The sequence below is a fragment of the Macaca fascicularis genome, chromosome 13 (genome assembly GCF_037993035.2).
Source record: "Macaca fascicularis isolate 582-1 chromosome 13, T2T-MFA8v1.1".
Classification (NCBI taxonomy): Eukaryota; Metazoa; Chordata; class Mammalia; order Primates; family Cercopithecidae; genus Macaca; species Macaca fascicularis.
The window spans coordinates 63,715,443-63,735,506 of NC_088387.1; the positions used below are offsets into that span (position 1 = coordinate 63,715,443).

The 20,064-nt window shown below is 31.4% G+C and overlaps 1 protein-coding gene across 20 annotated transcripts in view; it reads left to right on the plus strand.

Annotated features, from left to right (window-relative positions):
• FANCL (FA complementation group L) overlaps positions 1–20,064 on the plus strand; it is an 84,012-nt gene that overhangs the window by 33,707 nt on the left and 30,241 nt on the right. For 4 of the 20 annotated variants that reach the window (XM_005575814.5, XM_045369275.3, XM_045369272.3 and 1 more), the window contains 2 exons: positions 5,909–6,005; positions 11,282–11,365. The exons of 1 other annotated variant lie outside the window; for it this stretch is intronic. In XM_005575814.5, coding sequence (XP_005575871.2) covers positions 5,909–6,005; positions 11,282–11,365 — 181 coding nt within the window. Of the gene's footprint in view, positions 1–5,908; positions 6,006–6,733; positions 6,875–11,281; positions 11,366–12,793; positions 12,939–19,031; positions 19,159–20,064 lie in introns of those variants that run through there. 15 more of the 20 variants (XM_005575816.5, XM_074011718.1, XM_074011719.1 and 12 more) reach the window with 7 other exon arrangements.

A 20,064-nucleotide genomic window follows, 5' to 3' on the forward strand; every position in this document is an offset into this window, starting at 1 on the left:
TTCCAGTAATTATACCAGAGCTTTAATTCTGGCTTATCTGCTGTGTGATCTTGGGCAAACTTAATCTCTTTAAGTCACATTTTTTCATTTTTTAAAGGAAGCTAATAATGCCTAATAATAAAGATTTCAAAGAGGCATGTTATGTGACTCATACAGTTCCTAGTGTAAAGTAGGTGTATCAGGTTGTTGAGATACTAGTTCAACTAACAGTGTCAGATTGTGTCTGAGTTTTATAGTACTTAATTAGTGTTATGACTTAATTACAACTAATAATGATAATTTTGGTTGTGTAAAACCTTAGAGCATAGACATTAAACTGAAAACCTTTATAAATAGGATGATTTTTCTTCATACATAAATCCATGTCATTGAATAACTGCAAATTATCTAGTAGTAAAAAGAAATCATGTTTTTATAGGTTGGTAATATGTTTACAGTATTTAATTAAAACAGTTTGCATTCAGCTATTGTTTAAAACTTACACATGATTCACTAAACGTGAACCAGTCTGACAACATCTTCTACATTTTCATGTATACATGGAACATGGTATACTGACACATACATAGAAATATAAAACTTTCATATTATTAAAAAGTTTATTATGTGCTTGGCAAGCTAAAACTTACATGAAAAGGAGCAATATGAGTTTGGAGAAATTTGAAGTATTTTGGGCTACAAATAATTTAGGAGTGTTCTTAGAGAAAATGAATGTTGGGATAAGCTTTGAAGGAATATACAGAGCCTTTAAAGGGAAGGAATGGTGAAGGCAAGGTTGTAGCAATAGAAATGTGCAATTTATTTTTTGACTTTGGAGTATATCAGTTGCTCACGTAAGGGGATTAACATATTAGGGCTAATCTGAGGGGTCTTCACTGCTAGGCTAATGATTCTCTATGTGCAGGTGGTAGGGACTCATTGAATATGTTTGAGCAAGGGATTGATATGATTAAACAGGTATTTAGGAAGATTAATCTAGACACAGAAGGCAGAATGGATTCGTGTACAGAGAGGAAGTAAAGACACCCATTAGGAAGATTGTTTCTAGTAATCTAGATATGAAGTAGTTAATGCTTAAACTTGAGAGTGGCAATAAAAATGGAAACTTGGATGCTTTATTAAAACACAGAGGTCTTCGGTCTGTCTTTTGAAGCAGTCTGCCTGTTGATGTTAATACTACTTAAATGCATCTAGTTGACTAAAGAAAATAAAAGCTAAATAACTTAAACTCTTGGTCAATATTAGTATTTTAAGAGCTATAAAACACACTTCTTCTGCTTTGTTATACTTGATAACATTCAGCTATTAACAGGACAACAACAAAACATCACTGAAGCTTTATTATTAACAAATATTTTAAATGTTTAAAAAGCTATTTTATAAAGTATAGCAAATGATAAATACAAAGTGGAGTGCCAAAAGTAAAATATTTTATTTCTTTAGATTTTATACTTCAGTTTTATATTTTCTTTGTCAATTTTAGAATATGCTTAACTTAGTGATAATATCTAAACTCCTTCTAAATACAAATCTTAATTCTTATTTTGTGGGCTTTTTGCTAGCATTTTATTTAAAAGTTTGAGCTTTCCACTGGATAGTTTCCTAAATCATTATTTGAATGATTTATATTTTATTTAAATGAATAAAAGTTATTTATTCCCTGTTGTCTAAAGTGAGATGTCCAACTTAAAATAGACTGAAAAAACATTTAGTGACATGGTCTCTCTCTTTTACCAAAGAGTGCAGTGATGCCATCCTAGCTCAGTGCAACCTCAAACTTTTGGGATCAAGCAATCCTTCTGCCTCAGCCTCCTGAATAGCTGGAACTACAGGTGCATGCCACCATGACGAGTTAGTTTAAAAAATTTTTTTTGTAAAGATGAGGTCTTGCCGTGTTGCCCAGGCTGGTCTTGAACTCTTGGGTTCGAGTGATCCTCCCCTCAGCTTCCCAAAGTGCTGGGATTATAGGCATGAGTCACTGTGCCTGACATGAAATAGATTTTCTTAGACAAACTGATTTGATATCACTTGTAAGAGTTTGTCACTTTTTTTTCCTTTAAGATCTCATCCATACACCAAACACCAAGATACTTTTTTCTGTCATAAATTGATATAAATAGTCTCTATTAGTTATATCATATGCTAGGCTGCTATTAACAAAGAGAAATGTAAATCCTCAGTAGTTGAAACAAGGTAGAATTTTACTCATCTCTTATGTAACAATTCAGAGGTAGGCAGATGGTCAAGAGTGGGTTGGTGCCTTTGTTCCACAAGGACATTCAAGAATCCAGGTTTTGTTTTGTTTCTCAACCATCCATTGTGACTGCATTGTTCAGTAGCCACGTGCATCTATTGACATTTACATTTAAGTTAACTTAAATAAAATAAAAAAACCCACTAGCCACATTTTAAGTCCGTTATAGACACGTGGCTGGTGGCTACCATTTTAAACAGTGCAGATACCTCATACCTCCATCATCACAGAGTGTTTTGTTGGTTAGTGCTTTATAGAGTGTTGTTCCTGTCCTCATGATCTTTGCTAGCTCGTATTGGCCTGTCCAAGTTCTAGTCTAAGGGAAAGGGGAATAAGAGGAGGGAAGAGAGGATAGCATAGTTCTGTTATAAATGATCCCCCAAAAGCTCACATCACTTGTGCTTGTAGTCCACTGGCCAAAATGTAGTTATATGCCAACACCTCCCTGCAAGGGCAGCTAGGACAAGTCACTAGCTGGGTGAAGTGGATCCTGCTAAAACTTGGTTTTGTTGGGAGTTGGTTGGGGGTAGGGATCCTGTTACCAAACTGGAGAAGTTGAGTTAAATATTAGAGGGCAATTGACAATCAAGGTCACATATACTCCATCTATTAATAATCACAGCAAGGTTTCTTTCCATCCCCCAAACAAAGTGACCAAGAAGCACGCTGAGTAAAATGTACTTTGATTTTAAATGGCCATGCTGATATTAACCTGGAATTATAAATGTTTTTTACTGCTTTATTTAAATTACGTCTTAAAGTGTAACAAAATCTACCTCATGGCCAATGTGGCTTACAGGCCATATTTTTGAGTGTGACACTTTTTCTGTAATGTATTACCTCTCTGACTTACATTGTGGGATGATGATAACTTTATGTTATGTGATTATGATAATTTTATGTTATGTGATTACAAAGAACTTAAGAGCTTTTATTTCTGTGTTATTTTATAGATGTTAAAAAATGATTTTAAACATTGTGAAGGTGAGCAACAATGTGAAGTACAGAAAGTAGTAGGTGGTGGTTTAGTTTTTTCTTCCACCCATCTTAAACATGCATGCCTTCTCTCTCCCTCTGTATGTGTTCATCATGGTTATGAACTATTTAAGGCTTGTAATGAAAAACAGTCTCCCATATCATTTTCTATCCCCAGTCTTATTCTTTGAGACAAATACTTTGAAATATTCATATTTACAACTTCCATGTTTCAAAGTAATCTGCCTACATGCAATATCTCTTTATTTTTTAGGAATTATGAACTGATTACTATAATGAAAAAGAATTTAGCTAATGTATTATTTCTTCTTTCCTTCTTTTTTTTTTAATTTTTCCATAGCTTTACTGTTTCTTAAACCTCTTTCACATCCATTCAATTAAAGATGGTGTCTCTTGACTTTCAAATTAGCAATTACAGATTTTATTGTTTCTAATTTTCCATTCTGGTATCTTTCCCATTTCTATTTCCCAATTTTTGTCAGTTCTTCATTTTAAATTGCAGTAGTCAAATATATTTACATTAGTCTCTATAACTATAATTAAGTCTTTTAGCTTTGTGTATTCCTGGATTCTAAAAATCGTAACTAGTAACAGTTTAATTTTTTACTACTACATAAATATTTTTAACTGAAAAGTTAGTGGCAGAGTAATTACAATTTTTTAACGCAGTTTTATTGTTGATAATTTGGTTTAAAATTTCTTCTTCCCCCTTTTATCATGCACTTAAAAATTCCTGTAATTTCTGCCAGTATGTCAGTCATACTGTCTATCCTGAACACTGCATTTTTGCAAGCTGTTTCTGCCTGGAGTCCTTGTTCTCTCCCTTCTTTTCTGTTTTGTCAGCCAGTGCTCTTTTAACTACTCTACATTTTCCTAAAAGTTGTTGAAAATTTGCTTTAATTAATACTATTCCTTTTTTTTTTTGTAACTGTAGTTTATACCTTTTAAATATTAATTTTTTTAAGTGATTAATTTTTTAGGAAGTAGAGAATATAAATGCATGTGCTTAACATCTTGAATCTGAAGTGTAGAAGTTTTAAGAGTCTGATGATATATCTGAACTTTAGAGACATATGGTAAAACATGTGATAAAGACTCATGCTAATTTTTTTTGTAGGTGAAGTGTTTACAGATACAGCTGAAAGAAAATATACTCATTGTTATTTTAATGTGTATAAAACACTTTCTAGAATAGTTTTACTTTTGTTTTCTAAGACCCTAGACTTTTTACAGATTAGGATAAAATTTCCATTCTGTTATTGAAGATAGATGTCTTCAGATTTAGATATATTTTTGTTGCAGTGTTTCAAAACTTCATTGTGCATTTCTTGAAATTAGCCCATTTTATCATCATATAGTACCTGGTCAGTATCTAAATGGCATATAGTGATATTAAAAAATATATTTCCTAAGTTATGAGGCTTATATTCTGAACGCCTATGGGTCTTAGTATCAGCCTGGGTGATAAGTTTTGCAATGCTCCTAGACTGCTTTTTATCTTTTTTTTTTTTTTTTTTTTTTGAGATGGAGTTTCACTCTTGTTGCCCAGGCTGGAGTGCAATGGCGCAATCTGGACTCACCACAACCTCCACCTCCCGGGTTCAAGCGATTCTCCTTCCTCAGCCTCCCTAGTAGCTAGGATTATAGGTCTGTGCCACCACGCTGGCTAGTTTTGTATTTTTAGTAGAGACGGGGTTTCTTTTTGTTGGTCAGGCTGGTCTCGATCTCCCGATCTCAGGTAATCTGCCCACCTTGGCCTCCCAAAGTGCTGGGATTATAGGCATGAACCACTGCGCCCGGTTGGCTACTTTTTATCTTTACAAGAAAATAGTATTGTAAAAATGTCAAAAATATCCATATGCCCAGTTCACTAGTAAATATACTGCTAAATTTGAACCGTTTTGGCAGTAGTTTATGCTACTCGGGACGATATTTTTACGGAATGATATATTTCAAAGGGTATTGGTTTCCATTGTAGAAAATTCATGCATTTAGAGTAACTTAAAGCCAAAACAGTTGTGCTTGTGCTATATGTTTAGAATATTAGTCATCTTGAATACATGCATAGGTTAAGTGTCAGAAGCTATATATCGTGCAAAAAGAAAATTTATTGTTAGGAGACCAGGCTGTACCTGTGCTTATACAGGATTTTCCTTAGAGGATCAATTTGAGTATATGAACAAATATCAGCTAGATTTTTGTACGGTAACATTATTGATAATATAGGAGAAATTCATTGAGGAGAAAAACAAAGGAAGCATAAAAGTCTCATACTGTATGAAACTACAGAAATGGATCAAAGAGTTTGACAGGAAGTTTAATGTGTACATAAGTAGAGGCTGACAGGAACATGCTGTGTGTGCCAAAGGTTCCAGTGATGGAAAACTGAAACATAGTGCTCACTGACCACAGCATGAGTCTTGACACACATTGTAAATAATCCAGAGATATATGACTGCATTAAGTGCTAGGCTGGTGTATGAACGGCAGTAAATCTATAGCAGCAGAAAGGGTTGGCATGCAGAAATTCTTCTGATTAATTTTTATAATGGATTAATAGGAATATAGCAAATATTTTCATTTCAAATTCTGCCTTCTCCAGTTCCCCTCTCCAGCTCTCCCCGGTGTGATCATTTTTTATTCTCCTCTACTCACCAGACTTGTGTATGTGGATACCTGCTTCAGTACCATCAAGTTAAAAGCAGAAGATGCTTCTGGTAGAGAGCATTTAATAACTCTCAAGTTGAAGGCAAAGGTATGTGCCTTGTTAAACTGTTATTGTGATCAGGAAATACTTTGTGAAATGAACTCTGTGAATGCTCTCAATGTAAAGAAGTGCTAGTTGGATCTAAAAATACATATATCATGCTTTAAAACATTGATTTTGGAAAGCCTCAAAGAATTTATTCACCACGTTTCCAAAAGCCTAGACAGTTTCATGTCATATTTTAGTCCAAATTTGATCAAAATATAGACTTTATGACAAATATTACAAATACAATTTTATAGCCTCAGAGTACCATGATGTTAATTTTGTAACATCCTGTGTAGAAGACAGTGGACACTTCCACTATCCCAAGTTGTACTGAGAAAATCTTTTGCATTCAACTGTTAGTATAAATTTCTTTTGTAGTTCTTATTCTTACCTATGATTCCCACTCCCTAACACAGACAACATATATGCATACTTTTTTATAGTTTGTTTGCTTTGGCTGGGTTTTTTTGACTTAAGTATTTTAAGAATTTGCAGAGGTTATGCCTCTGTTTATAGATCCCTTATAGGATAGTGATATATAATCACATATTTTATTGGCACAAAACATGGTTGTTTCATCTTTATTTTTTAGTTCTAAATTGTGAATTTGGACAAATAAGTAAAATAAACAAGTTCAGCATGTTGATCATTTACTTAGTAATCACTGGGGAAACATGAGAATTTGAAGAAAACCAGGACGTCCAACTTTTTTTTTTTATTGTTCCTAGGAATCATCAGTCAGCTCTTTCAGAAGATTGTAGTGATGAAAAAAGATCAATTGTGTTTGTCCTTTTTAAAAATGTGTCTGGCATTTAAGCTTTCCACAAGAGAAAATTAATATATAAAGCTGTACTGGATGACACAGAAAAGTTGATATCTTATAATGGTTCTATAACAGACAGGTTGAGAAATAACTAATTATCTCTTTCACACACAGAATGGGTAGGTCTAATTTTAAGTTCCATATGTGATAAGTCTTGGAGAAAATTAGTGGGATGGAAATCTTGTTATTTGTAAAATAAGTTAGATAATTATTTTTATTAAATTGAAAAGATTTTTATTTTCTTTTTTAGTTTGTAAAGGTTATGCTTTTTTTTTTTTTTTTAAGAGAAATTTGCCTTTATCCTTCCGAAGGGTCACATGTTGCCAGTGGCAAGGGTTCTGTCATTTCCTTCAAAGCTCTATTTGTTTATATTTTGTACCTTAATAAAATTAGCCATTTTTCTATGAAGACCAAAACTAAAGATTTTAAATACATCCTGTCCTCATTTTTACAAGCTCTTCTACTTCCTAAGAAGATGATGCTGTAAATTTATGCTGCCTTTAACTATACCTACAAGATTATTAATCCAAGTTGATGACATTTAGTTCATTTATTGGTAGTATGCAGAGTGAAGATGTGACAATTTAATGTGGTCCATTTTGTCTGCTTTTTTCTATACTTTTTCAAGGTAGATAAGATGATGCTTTTAGTATTTCTCTGGAGAATATTTTCCAGGGTCAGTTTTGCAACATCTGTAGTTATGAAACACTTTTATGGATACTCTGGCAAAAGAGAAGAGAAAGCTTTATTTAAGCTGGGAAGGAATTTGGCAAAAAAAAAAAAAAAAAAAAATCCGTTTTGGAAAAACAAAAAAAAGCATGTAACTGAATCTTATGTTGGTATGATTTATTTGAATTTTATTTCTCAATGTAGTTTAGCTTTATATGTATACCACAGTTGTCTTTGAGATGTGACATTTTTTTTTTTTTTTTTTTTAGGAAAAAAATGTTAGTTCTAGATTGTGAATTTGGACAAATAAGTAGAATAAACAAGTTCAGCATATTAATCATTTACCTAGTAATCACTGCGGAAATTTGAAGAAAACCAGGATGTCTTTTTCTCTTTAGGAAAAAGGTATAGGTATATATAAAACTACCACCAACTAATTGTCAAAATTTTTACTTTCAAAAGTAAGGTACAACAACAAAAGCTCCACATATAGGAATATTAACTGAAAAATATTTTAGGAAAAAAAAATTTTAGGAAAAAAGAAAAAAAGAAATTGGGCCTGGGATTGTTAGTCAACTACGTTAATAGCTGAAACGTTAACTGTCTATTAAGAGTATATGATGCAAAATCTTAATCCAAACTAAGTTTTAAGTGGAATGCTGATTTTTTTTATTAATAACATACCTCAAAGCAGACTTTTTTCATAAATACACAAACCTTTATTTCTATTACTTGATTTTTTTAATATACAGTAAATAAATGCATTTGTTTTATTTATTCTGGAATACATACTCTCCCAATTCTACCACTTCCCCTCACCATCTCCAAGAAACTCACAAAGAAAACAAATACACATTTTGACTAGATGTCCTTTATTAAAAATATATATGTAAATAAAAAATAAGTAGAAGTAAACCAGATAAATTTTGTGGTTTTTATAGGTATATTTTTATGCACTACTTACAGTGCATTCTGTACTGAATTACCTTTGCTTTACAAAAGAAGTAGCCCAGGGCCTCCTCAGCTTTGGTCAAGATCACTACTACTTGAAAAACAAATTACAAATATGTGTCAGAGGGTGGGCACTCCGTCTCTGCTATAATTTGTATGTATTCACTTGGGGGTCAGCCTTACTGCTTAGGTAGTCCAATCGTAGAACAGACTTGGTTACAGTTTGTCTTAGAATATATTAATACTATAGAGTCTGAAAAATATTGTGTATGATAAAAATATATACTTATTATGTAATCATTGTATTTTTTTAGTTATTGATTTGATTTTCTGCAAATGAGATTTAGAGAACTATGTTTTACTTGAAAATAATTAAATACTATATTTATTTTTCAGTTAATACTTCTGTATATGGAGCTTTTGTTGTTGTAAATTACTTCTGGAAGTAAAAGTTTTGACAATTAGTTGCCAGTGGTTTTGTATATACCTATACAACTTACTATTGAAAAGTATCTTAATTTTGATCAAGTTACTTTGTTATATTGTAGTCCATCTACATTGTAGTTAATACTATTATAATTCAGAAGCTATTCTGAAAATGAATATCTAGTATGCTAGTTTATATTTTAATATTTATGATAAATCATCCAGACTTATATAATGTTCTTTTTAAGTTCTGTACTGTTATGTGAAGTTTGTTATATAAACAAAATTGATTTTGCGCATGAATGTAATTAACACATGTAACAAGTATTCATTTAACTCAGATATGAAGTAAAGCCACTTGCATGAAGATCAGTCTAATTTATTATATACATATTGTATTACAAATATAAAAATATATTTGAAAGATGTCATTATCTCAGAAACTACATACTGCACTCATTTATATATGTAGAATCATATATTTACTCTAACTTGCTTTTTTGTTTAACTATTTGTGGATCTCTTTCCATGTCAGTACACTGATACCATTTACTATTCTGAATCCTACTTGAAGGTAGTATCTTACTCTTTTAGCATAATGAGCTGTGTATGTACTTAATGGGGCCACAAATACTTTACTTTGTGTATCTACTCCAAATACAGTAAACATTTCATTAATTTCTCTATGTAGATTGATGAATCATTTAAGTTAGAGAGTTGATATTGTTCATTGTCAGCATCACCAAGATAAATAGCAGCAACTCAAACTGAACTGAATTTTCCATTTTTGACCCATAGAGGTTTCAAGTGCACATTATTATTTTTAAAGAATTCTGACATTTTAGAGGGAAAAGAGATTTTGTACACTTTAAGTTTTGTCATTTTTACATGTCAAACAGCCAGAGAAATTAAATGACTTGTTCAAGATCGTACAAGTTAATTAACAGAGGTGGAACCAAAGAAAGCTGAGGTCTTTGTCTACATTTACTTTGAGATAATCACGATTTTTAAATATGGTGTACAAATTGTTTCTCCAGTGATTACAGCAATGATACTCTGAAGTATATCATCTGATGTTTTTAATTGTCTGAAATAGAACTTCCTCTTTTAATTTCAGCATGATCTTTTTTTCTTTCTTTTTTTTTTCCCCAGAAGTAGATCACTGGAATATTTTTATATGATTTCTTATATATTTGCCTTTGTGTTTAGTTCTACATAGCCAGATACCATTAGTCAGAGTGTATATTGATAGTCTTTTTAGCCAACTGATCATTGTAGCTAAATGTTTGAAAGTGTTGATTTCAAGTGTTTGTTAAATACTATAGTGATTTTTTTGTTCCCTTTTGCTTACCCAGCAGAGTACTGAAAAATAAGAGGCTGAAAAAAGTGAAAGCCTAAAACTTGTTTTAAATATTTTGTCAAATGAAAGTTTTCCTAAAATTAATTTTCTTTCAGTGCATTTTAGCTTTTTAATGGAAAGAAATGGGTATTTTTAATTACATGTTACTTTGAATAATCAGAATTGGATTATAGAGAAATCATTATGATTCTCTAATAAGGAAACTGATTTTAAGAAATTTTACCTTTTGCCTTTGTTAACTTAAAAACTTGGTTTGTCCTCATGACTGCCACTTTTGTATGACTAGTTGAAGAAATAATTTTGTATTTACCAATCTTTCAAAGGTTTTTCTTGCTAGAAAGTATGTTTTATTTTTTCTTAATAAGCCAGAAGATATTTTATCTTCTTGCTAAAATTAATATCTTTAATGTAGAAAACAGTTTTTTACATTGACAGCTGTATGTATTCATTTTTGTGTGTTTCTTAATTCCTTTAACTGATACTGCCTATTTAAATAGTGACTGATGCTATTTGAAATTAAATTTAGGACTAGGAGAAAAGTAAATACCAACTAATTTAACCTCTTATTTTAAAGATAAACAGAGATCCAGTTTAGTTCATTCCTCAAATCATAACTTCAGTGGCTGACCCAACACTGACTTAATTCATTACCTTTTACTCAACACTGATTGCTTTGGCAATTCCAAATCACCAAAGTTGCACCTCCATAGGTTGACTATAAATAAGCTCTTAACATCACTATGAAAGTGGAGCAAAAATAATTATATGTAATACATTTGCAGTTACAATAATATGTTTTCCCCTAATATACCTGGTTTTTCTTTTCCCTTTCTGTTCCCCTTCCCCTTCCTTCTTCTCCTTTCCTTTTCCTTTTCCTTTTCTTGATCTCCTGACCTTATGATCCACCCGCCTCAGCCTCCCAAAGTGCTGGGATTACAGGTGTGAACCACTGCGCCCAGCCCCTAATGTATCTAGTTTTTCTAAAATACCTCATGTGATATTAACACGCAGAAGCAAAAATGGTCTAATTTTATGCTTTTTAAATAGTATCCTGCAGAATCACCAGATTGTTTTGTGGATTTTCCTGTTCCATTTTCTGCTTCCTGGACACCTCAGGTAAATTCTCCTCAGGTAAATTCTTAAATTTGTTTTAAGTAATTAAAAAGTACAGTTGTCCCAGATTATCCATGGGGGATTGTTTCTTGGACCCTGTGTAAATACCAAAATCCATGGATACCCAAGATATGAAATGAGACTTTGTTTATAGCCTGTGCACAATCTTCTGTATACTTTTAAGTTATCTCTAGATTATAATACCTAATACAATGCATATGCCATGTAAGTAGTTATTATACTGTATTTTTAAATAGTTTTAGTGTTATTTATTTATTTTTGAATATTTTCTATCTGCAGTTGGTTGAATCTGCAGATGTGGAATCTGTGGGTAGGGCCAACTGTAACTCTTTTTACTCAGGTAGTCTTTATAGGTTATGAAGTAATCTTTTTTTTTTTTCCAGTTTTCCTTACGCATTTATTTATAAACACACCTTCTATAATGCTTCTTTTATATTTCCTTACAGTTAATGTCCATTTTCTTTCTCCCTCTCTACACGCACACACACACCCACTCACACCCACACCCACACATACACACACACACACACACACACACACCATCCAGCCTGTATTTATGCTTCATTTTCAGTAAACATGCAGAAGCACTTTTGACAGACATTTTCCTTTAAATTTAAATTCTAAAGAACTCTGTAGAAAGCAGTGAATGGTAACTGAAAAGTTGAGTGAAATTTTTCATATTGCTATAACTTGTAACATTGATTACATATCAGAGAATCCTTTTCAGAGGAGAATGAATTGTGACTGAAAACATAAACCTTGCCATTTCGACTCCATTTTTAAAGTATTTGTCCTTAGTTCATCTTTGAACTCGGATTATATTCTCTTATTTTGTGCTTTAGAACATTCAATATTTTGTGTAAAGAATACAGAAGATTCTCCTGCTTCTGTCAGTTGAATTTCACAGTACATTGATGATATTAGCAAGATAATGTTTTATAGAAGTGCATTGTAAACTATAACATATAGATATAAGGAGGTATGATTATCAGTAGTACTATCACCATTTCATGTGTATGATTTTTAAGGATGTGGCACAGTGTGATTAGTTAGGACATAGTTCTTCTTTCACCAAGTAAATTGTGGCAGTTGATAATAAAAATGTTCTCTCCGATAAAAATGGAGAGAACATTTTTATTCTTAGACAAAGAGAAAAAACATTTCTAGTGACATTTTACAAATATTCTGTAAATAGAGGCTACTCATTTTGGCTATAAAATTTTGGTTAGATTTAAGTAGAAAATTATGCTTGTATTTTAAAATATAAATACATGAGTAAAGTAAATAAATAAGAAATTAGTAAAAAATAAAAAGCCTAACAGGATTTAAATAGTCTTGTCAAGGCCAAAATGCCATTTTAATTATATATTGTATTTATTCAAAAATTATTTTTCTCATATTCTTTTTTTTGTTTTTTTTTTGAAGTCCCAATCTCCCCACAATGGAAGTGGAGAAAACATAGCAAAATAGAGAAGAGAGAGCCTGTAATTTGCTTTTGGTGTTTTGATGTATACAATAAGTAAGATACTATGTTGATTTTTTTTCTATTAAAGAATTGGAATTATGCATACATTTTATAGTGTTCTTTTTTTATTTAAAAAAATTTTTCATTAAACCCATGTCTCTTTTTTTAAAATATACATTTTCTATTGGCTCTGGAATTTTAATCTTGATGTTTTAAGTGAGATCATGAGAAAATATAGCTAGGTTGTGTTACTCTTTCCAGGTGTTATTTCTAAATTATACTTTAATATTTAATCACAATTCCAAGGTTGAAAAATACACCGTTTATGAGTTTCTTTGTGTTTTAGATGTACATAATTCGAGAAGTTTCCCCAGGCATTTGTCTGTGGAAAAGTTTGCAATGCCATAAAAAGATTTGTTTAGTACTTACTTTATTTTGCTATTTAACAAAATTAGTTGGTGGCTCTCTACTAGACTGGAAAATCTTTGAAGGCAGTTTATTTTAAGTTTTATATCCACATGCTCAGTGCCTTATTCATATAAACATGGAATAAATATTATATTAGTAATATTAATTCAAATTTAAATTTAAATTTCAGGTTTAATTGGGTTATACAAGTTTTCTGTTTTGTAGTAACTCTAAGAAAATGTAGAATTAGTAATAATGAGTGTTATAAAATCTTTATTTGTGGAATATACTGAAATTCTTAGCGAAGTACAGATAAATTATGGAACCTTTTATCACAACTCAGATTTGACAAATGTTAATATTTTGTCATATTGGTTCAGATATATCTATATTTCTCTTTCTCTTAAAAATAAAATGTTTTAAGAATAACTAAGACCTGACCCCCTTTTCTGTCCCTCCTTCCCGTCTTTCTTTTCTTTGCTTCTCTCCCTTTAGTAACTGTTTACCCAAAATTGGGTTTAAGAAAAAAAAAAACAAAACAAAACAAAAATAAAGATCTTCCAAGTTTAAAGTTTAAACATATATTTTGATACTAATTCTTTGTTAGTTATATGGGATATAAATATCTCTGTGGCATGTCTTTTAATTTGGTATATATTTTGTCATACAGAGTTTAACTTTCAGTCTGGTCACATCCTTCTCTTGTGGTTTCTGTTGTGTTTCAAATAAGAATCTTTCATATATTTTTCTGAAAAAATATTCTGCTATAGTTCAGAAAGTTATTTTTAATATTTAAGTATTTAAGTATGAGATAGCGCCTATTTTCTATATGCTTATACAATTTGAGTGTGTCTTCTTCATTTATGCGGGTTGGGGGCTGATTTCACAGTTTTTTTTACACATGCCATTAATATTTAGAAAGTTTAAAAAATATATCATTTACGTATAAGATTCTGGCTGTACATCATAAGGACTTTGGATGGTACCAGCAGTGTGAACTCTGAGTCTTTTAGACATGGTAAGAGTGTTGATAGTTTATGTTTTGAAAATAAGAAGAAATGTGAGACTTCTTTGTTATGTGTGATCCTTTTTAATTGGCTGACTCAAACAATTCTGCTTGTGGGAATTTTTTTTTTTATTTTTAATTTTTAAACAGTTGTCTCTCTTAAGCAATAAAAGTGTTACTGTTGTAGTTTAGTAGCAGAGTTAGATTTAAGAGATGGTAAATAGATTTCAGATAATTGATTTTTTAAAAATCCCTTTCTGCTTTTGTGTATTTCCTCTTTGGATTCAGTGTTTCTGAACTTTAAACTTGGAAGATCTTTATTTTTCTGTGGTTTTTTTTTTTTTTTTTGTAATATAATAGACATGGCTTTGTGGCATCCATATTAAAAATGGGTAATTTTCCTTATGGTCCCTGTCTTCCTGCTGGGTTGATAATGTTTTGATGTATTTTTCTTTTGCTCTGATGAGAGGTCTGCTGCTGCTGCTCTGACATATTCATTTGGATGAATAATTATAACTTGCACAATGTCAAGCTGAAGATGGTAGGGTTTTGTGCGTCATGACAAGCCTAGTAGCCAGTGCAGGTGTCTCACAGCATGATCAGCAACAGCCAGTGTATTCTGGCTCAGAGGAGACATTTAGAGTAGTAAGAAATCAGCACCAAGGGCAAGGCTGCTGCTACTATTGCTGCCATGATATGTGCCAAAGGAACACAAAGTGCTTCTCAAAGACAAGTGTCTAAGCACCTCTTTGTAGATATTTACTTTATTTGTTTGCTCAGTTAATCTTTTATAGATTTTAGCATAGATGGTAAGAACATCTCATGATTTTATTCTACTTTCTAACATCACAAATGTTCCAAAATATATCTTTAATAATTGTTTTAGACTTTTACATACAGGTCACATGTGTAAATACTCTTGACTGAGACTATAGAATGCCCTACTGTCAGATTTTAAGTGCACTGATATTATGATTATAAAAAAATGAAATTCCTTTTGTCCAGATCACTGATCAAGCAAAAATGGATGTTAAAATTGCAATTTCGCCTGAAAGTGTGCCACTAAATGCAGGCTTGGTGAAGTATTCTTGCCATGGGCAGTTGGAATCCTTAGGTTCGGTGTGGTGTAGTAAATAGTGGTCTTTATATTTTTTATCATGGAAATCTTATATTCTTGGAATAATGCCATGGATGCAAGAAGAGCAAAACTAATGATAAAGCCTCTGGCTGATAATCTGATGGTGAATGAAGAATTTGTAATTAAAGGAAGCAGTCCTATTACATAGCAGGGAGCATGATCCATTAGTTAGAGCAGCATACTAGCAGTTGGGTATTCTAAGTTCTGTTTACAGTTCAGCCATTAATTTAATTGTATTAGTTCAGACAAGTCACATAACTGCCCTTTGCCTCAGTTCATATGTACTGTATATGGAAATGGTGAACCTTTTTTCTTTTATGGATATGTAAAGAAAAATAATCTGGTTTAAAACAAACGCAGTGTTGGGGCAAATCCCCCCAGTTTTCACCCTAATGATCCTGTGGAAGTTCTTTTGACCAACTGGATTTTTTTTCTTTCCATTTTTTCTCTGCTGTTTTTGTTGGAGGACTTAACAATAGTAGTGGAATTTTATTCACTCTTAAATTGGTTAATTTCATATGCTTTTTCTTTCTTGGCAGTCTTACTGTTGCCACAGTGGTATGACTAAAAGGACATCAAAAGGATCAAAACAAAGAAAATTTATTATTGAGGTTATGTGATATGGTAGAAAAAGTATCAGCATAGGAGTCATTTGACCTATAGACTTAGTCACCTATCAGCTGCCTTTCTTTTATTTTTCTTTCTTAATAGCTAATTATTTATTTAAAAAGTAGCCTGTATTGATTCTAGAAAAGAAGAGAAAGAGGGAAAATACAAGCAAGTAAAATTAAAATGTAAAGTTACCATCAATGCTTTAATTTAGGCAGTAGTATTGAGGTGTCATTGTATAATTGTTTTGAAACTATGCTTGTCACTTAACAAAGTTTCATTAAAAAATATCATTGATAATACTGTGCATTTGTTATTCCAAATAATTCTTAGAATTACTTGGGTTTTACTTACAATTGGGTTTACGTTTATCCAGCAAATTAAGAATTAATATGGCCAAAGTCTAGAAAAACATTATGTCTACATTTACTTAGGTCCTTCAGTAAAGTAGCAATGATTTCCTAATCTACATGTTACATATTTTTGTTGAATTTTTTCTTAAGTTTTTAAAGATTTTTGTTATTTTTAATGTAGTCTTTTTAATTCTATTTTTTAGTTATCAGAATGTGGGCAAGCTATTAATTTTTTTAATGTTTTATTTTGATCAAATATGTGAACATAGCTTCAGGAGTTAAGTTTGCATGTTTTTTTTTTGTTGTTGCTGTTTTTGCTTTCTTTTTAGAAAAAACAGCATAGCCTCCATCTCACCTGTTTCTCCAGGGGCAAACACTTTTGACTGTTAGCTGATTCTTTCAGTAGTTGTCATTACATGCTTTTGTATTTATACTACTTTTTGTTTTGGGCATTATCTATTAACTTCCACTGTAGATAATGAGGAGTTTGTTGTTTTCTCTCCCTACCCTCACTCCATCCTACCTTCCTGCGTTCCCCAAATAACTATATTGTAATTTGGATAGTAATATTCAGTGTTTACATTATAATGAAGATATTTGTATCCTATGTAGATATAAGTAATGTGGTTATTTATATCTAATGTAATGTAGTTAACTATGATTAATTTTCCTTTGTCATCCTGGTGTTTATCATTCCTAGAGGTAACTTTTTTTAAAAAACTTTTCCATTTCTTTAGTTTTCTAAGTTGTTATAACTCATTCAACCCCCATATACTAAAATACCAATGGTATTTCTAAGTAAATGTGTTTTATGGGCAGTGGGATGGATATGTGACTTTGAATTTCGCTTACTTGCCAGATTAAAGAAGATATTATATCGCTATAGTTTCAGTTGATTTCTAAGATTATAAAAATTGGTTTAAGCTTTGTAGAAGATTTGAGATCTGTGCATTGTGAGCACATGAGATACTTGTGGAATGGCAAAGCTCTCCCATGAATTTAAAGACCCAAAGAGACTAGTTATATGGAACAGGATTTTTTTTAATCAAACACCTTCATTATGAGGTACATTAATTGATTTACTTGCTGATGTTAATAAATATGACTTTATTATAGACCTTCACAGTAGGCTTCATATCTGCTCAGCCACTGTAGCATAGTGTAAAGAGAATACAGAGTCTAAAAGTCTGGGTCACATTCTGGCTCTGTCTTTACCAGTGCATGACCTTGTGTAAATCACTTATTTATAAAAAGAGAGAAATAATATCTGTGTCATAGATTACATATGAGAACAAATTGAGGTGTTGTATATGAAAATCTTTTCGAATTGTAAAATGCTGTACAAATGTACGCAGTGATGTAGGGAGTTAATGCAGTTTGTAAATTGGTGAACTCAATATAGTGAGAGCTACTGTGGGCAAAGAAGTGATCTCATGTGTAATGATATTTGTGTATACACACATACTTGTCTGACAACAGTTATTATCTATATATTGAATTACATATATGTTAAAGACTTTAAAGACAGCATTTTATTTATATGCAATAAACAAGGAGTTTTCTGTGTTCAAAAATGAAATAGGGATGATTAATGAAAAATCATGGTCAATCTCACCAGGCTACGTGGATGTGAAAGGTGACTACATATACATTGTACTATAAATAACAGAGAAAAGAGACGTTGAGAGAAATACTGTTTGGTTTCACAGTTTTATTGGTTAATATATTGTGAGTACTTCGATGAACTTAATGCTTAATGTTATGGTTTGGAGTAACTCAGTAAAATATTCTTATATAGCAGGTGTCCTAAGTAAGAGAAAACATATGAGTATCAGTCTCCAAATGACTCCTTTAATGTTGTGATCTATATTTTAAAATACTTTTGGATAAAAATTATTTTAGGTACTATCAGTGAAGCAAATTTATTTTAATGTGAGTATAATTTATTAACATTCTTTCTCTCATATTTTGTTCCTGACAGGGACTCTGGTATATTGATACACTATGTCTATATCTATTTGAATTTTTTTTTAATAATCCAGGGGCTAATTTGGAATATATGGGTGTTTATATGCTTGTGCATGCATGTATGTGTGTATATGTTTTAAACCTTCATTTCTGAAAAACAGATGCCCATTGAAGAATAAAGATCTAATAGGTTGAAGACAGAAATGATAGATACTTCAGTGACAAAAAGTGTTAATTCAAATATGACTTCCTAGCAATGCTAATAAGTAGAGCTAGAAAATATTTCCCCCCATCTTGTTGTGCCAAGATAAAAGTTGAATATTAGAAGCCCAACCAATTTATTAGATAGCTACAGAGTTGGAAAATATTGGAGTTTGTAAATAGTAGAGACACTGAGACAGTATTAATTAATTAATTAATTAAATGATGTCACTGTTAGCAGTTAGTTCCCTGGCTCTGGCTATGAGAATAACATTGGCAGCTAGCAGCAAACTGGTATTCTTTCTATTAGTTTTGAGCTTATCTGATGTAAAGGTTTTTATGATCATTTATTTTTTATTTCATTGATTTTACAATGATGAAAAATTAGATATAGCTAACTTTTTTCTTTAGGGATGGTAACACCCTTTTGGGTATAACCTAACTGGAACAAAAAGCTAGTCTTTTTTCTTTTTTTTTTCTGGTCCACTAATTGGCTTTTTTTTTTTTTTGAATAGTTCACAATATAGTATGCTAAGGATAAGATTGAAAGTACCTACTTATTTTCAACATGTGCTTGAGGAACTTTCTTTCGCTTTTCAAAAGTGGAATTGCTACAGTTACTCTCTGATGACTACACATAAGGTGACTATGTTTTATTTGCTCCTGTGGGCAGATACCCTTTTCACATGAATGAAAAACACTTGCAAATGTTTTAAATGATCAGTGATCAGTTATAGTCAAAGTAACTTAAGTATAGAAGAGGTGATATGTTCTTTATGGATTGCTTGACGGGTAACAGTATTTGACCAAGCAAATTCAGTTACAGATAAACCTGTAGAAAGAGTTGAAAACATCAATGAAGCATGTAAGTAATTTCAAATGAACTGAATATTTAGATTTATCACATCTTTAAAGATACCTGATGGACATATTACAAGTAATACTAAAATTAAATTTCTTAAAAAGCTTTATTTCTTAATATTCTCTTATTCTATTTATACTTTTGGAATCGCCAAAGATAAATTAAAAAAAAGGATTATTAGAATATTTATCTGCAAGTATTATAGGGAAGAATAAAAAAAATCAGAATTGAAAGCAACTGTTGCAAGTACCAGAAAATTATGCTATTAATTTAAGTGTCATCAGAGCACAAAAGATCACATTCTGGCACTGTGTGGAAATTATTAAAATACTGGAAATAATAGTACTTAAGATGAAGATATTATACTCTAAGATCTGGTTAAGTGACTGACATTATTACTTCACTTCAGGTATTATGAAAGTAACAAAATGCTTTTAAAGATAATAAGCATTACATTCTGAGATTGGCAGTGTTCATACTTTTCTGCTTAAGTGCTTTCCTTGCTTAACATAATTTAATAACAGTTATGGGGAAATAGCTAACATCTTAGTTCCCACATGTATCTTCCCCCCTTCTCCAATATATGCACATTTATATATCTATATATACATATAGAAGTAATACAGTTTTATTCTTTTTAAGTGTTGGGTGTATGAACTCTTCTGCATTCTTTGTCCTTACTGTGA